This window comes from Rhinoraja longicauda, chromosome 11, assembly GCF_053455715.1.
Source record: "Rhinoraja longicauda isolate Sanriku21f chromosome 11, sRhiLon1.1, whole genome shotgun sequence".
Lineage (NCBI taxonomy): Eukaryota > Metazoa > Chordata > Chondrichthyes > Rajiformes > Arhynchobatidae > Rhinoraja > Rhinoraja longicauda.
The window spans coordinates 47,913,312-47,924,493 of record NC_135963.1 but is presented as its reverse complement, the minus strand read 5'-3'; the positions used below and the strand labels follow the sequence as shown (position 1 = coordinate 47,924,493).

Sequence of the window (11,182 nt, the reverse complement as noted above, 5' to 3'; positions counted from 1 at the left end):
CACCACACATTCTTTCCACCATAACAAGAGACCTAAACCGCTGCCGACAAGACAAATCTCGACATGCTGTGTCACTTGCACAGCGCACAATTTTAACAGGAATCCTATAATTCCGCAGCTATTTACAATATACATTAATGACTTGAATGAAGGGATTAAAAGTAACATTAGCAAATTTGCAGATGACACAAAGCTGGGTGGCTGTGTGAACTGTGAGGAAGATGCCATGAGGTTGCAGGGTGACTTGGACAGGCTGTGGGAGTGGGCAGATGCATGGCAGATGCAGTTTAATGTGGATAAGTGTGAGGTTATCCACTTTGGTGGTAAGAATAGGAAGGCAGGTTATTATCTGAATGGTGTCAAGTTAGGAAAAGGGGACGTACAACGAGATCTGGGTGTCCTAGTGCATCAGTCACTGAAAGGAAGCATGCAGGTACAGCAGGCAGTGAAGAAAGCCAATGGAATGTTGGCCTTCATAACAAGAGGAGCTGAGTATAGGAGCAAAGAGGTCCTTCTACAGTTGTACAGGACCCTAGTGAGACCGCACCTGGAGTACTGTGTGCAGTTTTGGTCTCCAAATTTGAGGAAGGATATTCTTGCTATTGAGGGCGAGCAGCGTAGGTTTACTAGGTTAATTCCAGGAATGGTGGGACTGTCGTATGTTGAAAGACTGGAGCGACTAGGCTTGTATACACTGGAATTTAGAAGGATGAGAGGGGAACTTATTGAAACATATAAGATTATTAAGGGGTTGGACACGTTAGAGGCAGGAAACATGTTCCCAATGTTGGGGGAGTCCAGAACCAGGGGCCACAGTTTTAGAATAAGGGGTAGGCCATTTAGAACGGAGATGAGGAAAAACTTTTTCAGTCAGAGTTGTAAATCTGTGGAATTCTCTGCCTCAGAAGGCAATGGAGGCAAGGTCTCTGAATGCTTTCAAGAGAGAGCTAGATAGAGCTCTTATGGATAGCGGAGGCAGGGGGTATGGGGAGAAGGCAGGAACGGGGTACTGATTGAGAATGATCAGCCATGATCACATTGAATGGTGGTGCTGGCTCGAAGGGCCGAATGGCCTACTCCTGCACCTATTGTCTATTGTCTATAAGCTGTACTTCTACCCCCTGGCACAAGAGGCAGGCACGCCATTTGTCGTCTTACCTATTTGCTGTAAATGCAAATTACCTCAGTGTTTTTCATAGGGCAATACTTAGCAGTCACTCAAGATATTTTCTTTGCTTCTTTAAAAGATAAATCATCTCATATTTCCCCACATTACTCCATCTGCGACCTTCTTCCTGCTATCCACACTATGCCACTGCAACCTCTTGTCATCCTCTTTACCACTTGTTTTTCCATGCATTTTTGTCATGCCAGTAAACTTGTGAAACTTGGTTCCTTTATCCAAATCTCACCTTCCACAAATTCACCCCTCCCTGCACCCAACAAACATCTGGGCAATTATCACTGAGCAGAAACTCAACTGAACCGGCCACATAATTACCGTGGCAGCAAAAGCACATCATAGGCTAAATAACCCAAGGCAAATGAATAACTTCCCAACACCTCAAAGCCTTTCCACCAAGTGCAAGTCGCATGTCAGGAACATGCCGGCTCGAGTGCAGATCCAAAACCAAAGCAGTTTGACACCATCCAGCTCAAAGCATCCCAATCAATTAGCACTTGTACCAGCATACCTTTACATCAGTGGATGCACACAAAATACACTGCCATTGCAAGCCCAGGCTGTCTGACAACAGCTCCCAAATTTGTGACCTTCACCATCAAAGCAAGAGAAAAATGTAGAGAACATCATCACCATTTCCCTTTGAATAAATATGTTGTTGTTGCATTAATATTTGTATTATAACACTTTTTGCTTTGATAGAACTTCCTTGAAGATGGATATTGAAGGAAGATGCAAGAGTTGAAACTTGGACACGGAATTTTCTTTACAGACATCATGGTGCAGATAACTCTGTTGGGGACAATTGCCGTGTTAACTTATCTTTCCCCACCTGCTGCTTGTGTATCATCAGATGGATTAGAAACCTATTCAACGAATTGTTCAGGAATTGGATATCCACTTTCCTCTTGTATCCTGGGGCCAGACATAGAGAAATTGGATCTCTCCCACAACAACATCAAAATAATTCAACAGCAGAACTTCCAAAATCTGACCAAGCTGAAAATTCTGTTTCTCCAATTCAATGAGATCGCCAAAATAGAACCTGGATCATTTGCAAAAAACTCAGAACTACTGCATCTTGATCTTTCAAATAATTTGCTGCATCTTATTTCAGACTTGCCATTTAACCATCTCCGATCATTAACATACCTCGATATTACCCACAACAGGTTTGAAACGGCTGAGTTTGGAGCAGAGATCAGCAAGCTGCAGAAACTACACACTTTACGTTTTGGAAATGTTTGGCTTTCTTCCCTAAACTCCAGTTCCTTATTTCCCCTTCATGCACTCCCAATTAAAGAGATGTATTTTATACCTGGAGAATTTAAGACATATGAACCTGGAACGCTCAATATCCTACAAAGCATGGAGAAACTCTCTTTAGATTTACAATTTGGGCTGCAACCACAATTGTTGATTAATATTTTTAAGGATTTACCAATATCGACCATTACGTTGGAAATTCTAAATACTGATTTTGCCAAATATGGAAAAGATGAAGATCTATTCTTTCCTTTAAAAAAATCAAATATCTCAACATTAGTTTTAATGAATATTACCATTGATGATTCTTTGACTACTTATCTCTTTAACACTGTTCTGAACTCAAATATAAAAGAATTATATTTAAGCAGTATTGCAATGGATGGCATTGGCAAATGGAATGTAGAGACTGTGCCGGTAGAAAAGATTAATTTGCGTAAATTTTCTATAATTGACTTAAGTAATCCAAATTTCTACAAATTTTATTCACTTGAATATTTTCTTGGTATATTTACGCGACTGACTGAATTAACAATAATGAAGGGGAGCGTGTTCTATGTCCCATGTGAGGTATCTGAAATCATGACTGAATTAAGATATTTGGATTTATCTTCCAACATACTTCAGGGACCTACCTTTGTTCCTGAACAATGTTCTGCTCCTTTTCCCAAACTTAACACTCTTGTTCTAAACAGGAACAAAGTTGCAGATCTATACAAACTTAGTAGATTGGCAAGGAAATTGAAGAGCTTGTCCATTATAAATGTGACTCATAATGATCTACGCTTGGCCAGGGAACAGTCTTGCACATGGCCTCCAACACTGAAACGTATGGATTTATCACACAATTCCCTGGTAGAAAACGTGTTTGACTGCATGCCGGCATCACTGGAATCTCTAGACTTGAGTTACAATTCCATTACCGCTGTGCCAGACCTTAGAAGATTGAAAAACCTCCAGGAAATTTTTTTGACAAAAAATTCCATTGTCTCTTTTCCTGAGATTGTAGGACTGAAAACTCTGCATATTGATAACAATAAAATAACCCATGTCAACATGGACTCATTACAATCCATGGATCTGAAGGAGCTCAAAATGAGCAATAACCCCTTTGAATGTTCCTGTTCAATTCAGTCACTCTCCACTTATGTTCAACAAACAGATACAAAGATTCTTGATTGGCCGCATCAGTATCAGTGTTACAGTCCACAAAGATTTAGGAATCAAGTCATCAAATATCTGACATTTTCTCCCATCGAGTGCAAAATCCCCTTATTTATAGGGATCTTTGTGGCATGTACAGCAGTTTTAGTGGCAGTATGTGTCCTGCTGTGTATAAAATATAACGTTACCTGGTACATACGCACACTCTGGCTTTGGCTCAAAGCTAAGAGAAATCTAGATGTCAGCCAGGTTCAAAACAATTTTGAGTTCAATGCTTTTATTTCATACAGTGAACATGATGCCTTGTGGGTGAAGAACAAATTGTTAGCACAGCTAGAGAACAACGAGCCGCCGTATCGCATCTGCATCCATGAAAGAGATTTCAAACCTGGAAAACCAATCATTACCAATATCATTGATTGCATATCAAAAAGCTACAAAACCATTTTTATCTTATCAAGAAACTTTGTGAAAAGTGAATGGTGCCACTATGAACTTTTCTTTGCCCACCAACAGGTATTTGATGATAAAAAGGACAGTCTCATCCTGCTCCTGTTAGAACCTATTCCAAAAAATTCTATTCCCGATCGATTTTGCAAATTGAGGAAGCTGATGAATAAGAACACGTACCTGGAGTGGCCTCAGAACGAGTTTCAACAGGGCTTCTTTTGGAAAAGATTGAAAGCTGTCCTGAATTTGGATTTCCATCCGTGCAGTTCCATGCTACAAGTGAGCATGAAAGGTGGCAATTAGATCCATGAATACCATAGAGATACAGACTTAGTCATACAGCATGTAAACAGAACATTGGATCACCATGTACATATCAATCAGTGGGCACTCAACCTCAACAATGTAGTGTTCTGCTCTCATCGATATACTTGGTTACCTTTAAGAAATTTATTCAGATTGGTCAGACAAGTTCTACATTTGACAAAGTCATGGTGGCTATATTTGAATTTGAATCCACACATTCACAACAAAGTGAAGCCCACATTCAACAAAAATAACTACTTTGCCCTGTGTATATTTATGGTAACTACATTGATCTGAATTATCTGCAGCAATACCGACATATGGTTAAATGTACAAATGATATAGCAATTAGATATCTGAAATGAAAAATGTTGTACAGTGTACTTAATAGACAATAGACAATAGACAATAGACAATAGGTGCAGGAGTAGGCCATTCAGCCCTTCGAGCCAGCACCGCCATTCAATGCGATCATGGCTGATCACTCTCACTGATCACTGATCACTGATCACTAAAAGTATACAATGACTATGCTTTCCTTTTGTAAGTTTTTTTTTAAACAATGGTGCCGACTGAAATATAAAGGAATGCGAGGAGTTCTCTTTATTTGAATTGGGAGGGGTTATGCTTGCAATGCTTTAGTGTGTTAATAACCAACTCTGCACTGTCAAGTAAAAAACTTGAATGTGGACGACCATGAATTTGATCTAATCAGGCATTCTAAGCAGAATTATGTGCAGTTGGTGTCACCCACTTCACTACATGAACCATGAGGGTAATTCTTGGGGTCGCATGTCACCATGGATCATGAATTTCTATTTTACAATCTTGTGCATTGCAACTCTGTCTATTTTCATATCATGCGACACCACAGCATGATGGAAACATAGAAGATAGGTGCAGGAGTAGGCCATTCGGCCCGCCATTCAATATGATCATGGCTGATCATCCAGAATCAGTACCCTGTTCCTGCTTTCTCCCCATATCCCTTGATTCCGTTAGCCCTAAGAGCTATATCTAACTCTCTCTTGAATACATCCAGTGAATTGGCCTCCACTGCCTTCTGTGGCAGAGAATTCCACAGATTCACAACTCTGGCTGAAAATGTTTTTCCTCATCTCAGACCTAAATGTCCGACCCCTTATTCTTAGACTGTGACCCCTGGTTCTGGACTCCCCCAAAATGGGGACCATTTTTCCTGCATCTAGCCTGTCCAATCCCTTAATAATTTTATACATATGTTGCGATAAGATCCCCTCTCATCCTCCTAAATTCCAGTGAATACAAACCCAGTCGACCCATTCTTTCATCATATGTCAGTCCAACCATCCCGGGAATTAACCTGGTGAACATATGCTGCACTCCCTCAATAGCAAGAATGTCCTTCCTCAAATTAGGAGATCAAAACTGCACACAATGCTCCAGGTGCGGTCTCACCAGGATGCTGTATAACTGCAGTAGGACCTCTTTGCACCTATACTCAAATCTTCTCACTATGGCCAACATGCCATTAGCTTTCTTCACCGCCTGCTATACTTGCATGCTTACTTTCAGTGACTGATGTACGACAGCTAGGTCTCGTTGCACCTCCCCTTTTCCTAATCTGACACCATTCAGATAATAATCTGTATTCTTGTTCTTGCCACCAAAGTAGATAACCTCACATTTATCCACATTATACTGCATCTGCCATGCATCTGCCCACTCACCCAACCTATCCAAGTCACCCTGCAGCCTCATAGAATCCTCCTTGCAGCTCACAATGCCACCCAGCTTTGTGTCATCTGCAAACTTGGAGATGTTACATTTAATTCATTCGTCTAAATCGTTAATATATATTGTCAATAACAGTGGTCCCAGCACTGAGCCTTGCGGCACCCCACTAGTCAGTGCCTGCCATTCTGAAAAATACATATTTATTCCTACTCTTTGCTTCCTGTCTGCCAACCATTTCTCTATCCATGACAATACCCTATCCCCAATACCATGTGCTCTAATTTTGCACACTAATCTCTTGTGTGGGACCTTGTCAAAGGCTTTTTGAAAGTCCAGATACACCACATCCACTGGCTCACCGTCATCCATTCTACTTGCTACTTCCTCAAAAAATTCCAGAAGATTAGTCAAGCATGATTTCTCCTTCATAAATCCAAGCTGAATTTGACCGATCCCATCACTGCTTTCCAAATGTGCTGCTATAACATCTTTTTTTTTTTTTTTTTTTTTTTTTTAATATTTTATTTTTGAAAAGCATATGTACAAATCGAAATAAGAAAAAACACATTTGTTACAAAGTTCTTACATAGCTTCAATTTTTAAATTTTTGAAGAGAGAAAGTAAAAATAAAAATATAAAACTATAAACTTAGGGAGAGAGAGTAAGAGGGTTAAAAAAAAAAAGGATCTAACAATAAAAATTAACGGGAGTAGATCCGGGAGACAAAAACCACAGCTGTACATCCAACCCCCAACTCAAGTTTCAACTTTTTATTTAAAATTTTTTTTAATTTTAGTCCTGTGCCAAACCCATTTACTTTTCTAAAAATTCAATAAATGGAGACCATATTTTTAAAAATAACTCAGGTTTGTCGATTAAGGCAAACCTTATTTTTTCCAAATGCAGGGTCTCTGTCATTTCCATAGTCCACATTTTAATTGTGGGGGTTATTGGTTTTTTCCAAAATTTAAGTATTAGTTTTTTCGCAGTTATTAGACTGTAATCAAGAAAATGTACCTGACTTACTGTAAAATTTGTAGTATGTTCTGATAATCCTAATATAATTAATTTTGGGTCCATATCTAATTTTTTATTAATAACTTTAGAAACTATTTTTAAAATCTCCAACCAGAAGTTTTGCATTTTTATACAAGTTACGAAAATATGAGTTAAATTAGCTTCTTGAAATTGACATTTATCACACATAGGAGAGATACTAGGAAAAATCCTATTTAATTTCGTCTTCGAATAATGTAATCTATGTATTATTTTAAATTGTATTAAGGAATGTCTAGTATTCAATGAACATTGATGTATATGTTGTAAACTTTCATCCCATATATCTTGCATTATAAATTGATTCAATTCGTCCTCCCATGCTCGTCTATAAGATTCTGATGACGGAATGTCAATGTCAAGGAGAATATTGTAAATAAAAGATATTAATTTATTTGAGTTATAATGTCGATTCAGGCATACATCAAGTGTTTCTGGACCTCTAAACTTATATTCTTGCATGTGTGATTTTACATAATCTCTAAGTTGTAAATATTTAAAATAATTATTAACATGTAATCCGTACTTCTGCTGTAACTCCTGAAACGAAAGAAAAGTTCCCTTATGATAAAGATCTCCCACCCTTTTGATTCCATAACTTTTCCATTGAGCAAAGCCTCTATCTAAGACAGACGGTTTAAAAGAAGGATTATTCGCAATAGGAAGGAAAACAGATAATTTACTCAATTTTAACGTAAGCTTTAATTGTTTCCAAGTACGGATAACACTATGTATAATGGGATTACCTCCATATGTTTTTTTATTTAAATTTATTGGAGCTAAGAGGATCGCACCAATATCGAATGGTAAACAATCCTCTTTCTCCATCTTTAACCAATCCGGTTGTTGATCAGAATCATCCAACCAGCAGGTTATATTTTTAATATTAACCGCCCAATAATAAAATAAAAAGTTAGGTAAAGCAATTCCTCCATTAATTTTAGACTTACATAAGTGTCTTTTATTTATTCTATGAGTCTTGTAGTCCCAAATAAAATTAGTAACAATTGAATCAATTTTTTTAAAAAACTTTTTTGGAAGGTAGATCGGAATTGCTTGAAATAAGTATAGTAGCTGTGGAAGAAAGATCATCTTTATAGCATTACTACGACCAACTAATGATATAGGAAGTGTTTTCCAAAATTGGATATTTCTGTGTAATTTAGCAAGTAAAGGAGGAAAATTTGATTTAAATAAAGAAGTATATTTCCTAGTCACGTAAATTCCAAGATATTTAAACTTTTCATAGGCAATTTTAAAAGGAAATTGTTGAAGTATGGCCGGATTATGCTCCATTATTGGCATAATTTCACTTTTATACCAGTTAATTCTATAACCTGAAAATGAACCAAATTGAGTTATGAGATTTAATAAATTCGGAATGCTAATTTCTGGCTTAGTAATATATATTAATACATCATCCGCATATAAAGAAATTTTATTGGTTGTATGTTTAGTGTTGTAGCCATAAATATCTGAATTTGATCTAATACTCTCAGCAAGTGGTTCTATAATGAGGGCAAATAAAAGTGGTGATAGTGGACATCCTTGTCTACAACCCCTAGCTAAATGAAATTTAGATGACAGCATTTGATTAGTTAATATTCTAGCTGTTGGGGATGTATATAAAAGTTTCACCCATGCACAAAAATTTTCACCTAGTTGAAATTTTTCCATCACTGAGAAAAGATAGGGCCATTCTACTTGATCAAATGCCTTTTCAGCATCTAGCGAGATGATTGCTAAATCTTCATTTAATAGTCTATTTGAATAAATTATATTAAACAAGCGTCTCAAGTTGAAAAATGAATATCGTTTGGCTATAAAGCCTGATTGATCGGGGTGTATTAATTTGTCTATAACTAGACTTAATCTCTGAGCTAAGATTTTCGCTAATATCTTCTGATCAGTATTTAAAAGAGCTATCGCCCTATACGAACCAGGGTCTTCAGAATCCTTATCTTTTTTAGGAATGAGGATTATTGTTGATTCAGTCAGAGTTTGTGGCAATCTCTGTTGTTTAAAGGCGTGACTATATACAGTTTGCAAACGTGGAGAGATCAAACCACTGAATTTTTTATAAAATTCATTATTTAAGCCATCAGGGCCAGGAGTCTTCCCATTTTTAATGGATTTAATAGTCTCTTCAACGTCTTTCATAGTTATTTCTGCGCCCAGTAAATTTCTATCACTCACATTCAAACCAGGAAGGTTACATTCCTGCAAAAACTTTTGCATCTGCGCAGAAGTATCTGTTATTTTTGATGAATATAATGACTGATAAAATTGCAAAAATCTCTGATTAATATCCTTAGGTAGTTTAAGCAAATCTCCATTTTCTGATCTAATTTTATGAATTGTAGAATCATCTTCTAATTTACGGAGTTGACGTGCTAGCAATTTCTGTGGTTTATCTCCAAATTCAAAATGTTTTTGTTTAGTATATTGAAAAAGCCTTAAAATATGAGCTGAAAGGATATAATTTAACTTATATTTGAGAACTGCAATTTTATTATGTATTTCAATAGAGGGAGCAATGGCATTTGTTATGTCTAACTGTCTTATCTGACTTTCCAGGTCATTCTGTTCAGCTCGGTTCTTCTTGTTTTGAGACGCTTGAAAAGCAATAATACATCCTCTCACAAACGCTTTAAATGTTTCCCAAAGCAGGGACGCAGGTGTTTCAGGAAGGTCATTTGCGTTAAAAAAAATCTCAAATTGCGATTTAAGATAGTCATAACATGCTTTTTCATTTAAGATTTGCGGATTAAATCTCCAATTAGTCTGTTTCCCCGTTACTCCTTGGAGTTTTACCCTAAATGTTAAAGGGGCATGATCGGATATAATAATGTTATGATATTTTGAATTATACGTATAAGGAATAAATTTGGAGTCCACCAAGAAATAATCAATTCTTGAATAAGTTTTATGCACAGGTGAATAAAATGAATACTCTCGGCCTGAAGGATTATCAATCCTCCAAACATCTTTTATATTTGCACTATTTATATAAGAGTTTAATAATTCACACGACTTGGATTTTGTTTTCCTTTGAGTTGAAGATCTATCCAAATAAGGATCTAATGTACAATTTAAATCTCCTCCAATTATCAAGTTATATTGTCCAAATTCTGGAATGGTATTAAATATTTTTTTTTTAAATAACGGATTATCAAAATTTGGTGCGTAGACATTCACCAATATCAATTTTGTAGAATATAGTTCTCCCACTAATATAACATATCTACCTTCAGTGTCGACTATAGAGGAAGTATTTATAAATGGTATACCCTTACGAATTAAAATAGCAACACCTCTTGATTTAAAGGGAAACGATGAGTGAAATACTTTATCAATCCATTTGCCTTTCAGTCTATTATGTGCTACATTTTTTAGATGAGTTTCCTGAAGGAACATTATGTCTGCATCAATAGATTTTAAATGTGAAAGTACTTTACCTCTTTTAATTGGTTCATTAACACCTTTGACATTCCAACTACAAAATGTAATACCTTTAACCCCTGTTTTCCTAATAGAATCTTGCATCTTAACCGATAAATGGTCTATAATAAAGCAAATGGTCTGGCACCCGGACTACAACATTTTTCTTGAATGAGGGGTGGATGATCTTTTGTACAGCGTAGAGTGTCTCCCGGAAATATCTCCCAAAAGTATATAATTTCTGAAAAATGACATGATAATAAAAGTTAAATCTAAAAAGAAAATCAATATATAAAAGGTTAAAAGAGTGCAGGAAAAAAGAAGAGACAACTAAAACTACAACTACAATTAGTGCAGTTAGTGTTAGCCACCCTAAGGTGGCAAAAAATCTAAGGACTTCCGTGAGATGTAAAAAAAAAATTAATACTAGCTCCGTTTTTTAACACAGTTATTGTTTGTTTTTTTTGTTTTTTTAAAAAGAGAGATAAACGGGGCAGGCCCGAAACTAATTAGTCTATAATAAATCGATTTTTCTATCTAAAGTGTATTAATTAAGTATTCAAAGTAAGGTTTACATAAATCAAATATTACTTAAACTTC

At 36.5% G+C, this 11,182-nt stretch overlaps 1 protein-coding gene across 1 annotated transcript; it reads left to right on the top strand.

Annotated features, from left to right (window-relative positions):
* Positions 1–1,915: 1,915 nt before the first annotated feature.
* LOC144597879 (toll-like receptor 2) lies at positions 1,916–4,366 on the top strand. The gene has a single exon (XM_078407612.1). The coding sequence runs from the start codon at positions 1,916–1,918 to the stop codon at positions 4,364–4,366; it is 2,451 nt and encodes an 816-aa protein (XP_078263738.1).
* The last annotated feature ends 6,816 nt before the right edge of the window (positions 4,367–11,182 follow it).

Bases quoted from the DNA above. Each gene is read 5' to 3' on its own strand.
- LOC144597879 (XM_078407612.1), top strand. From the start codon at position 1,916: ATGCAAGAGTTGAAACTTGGACACGGAATTTTCTTTACAGACATCATG.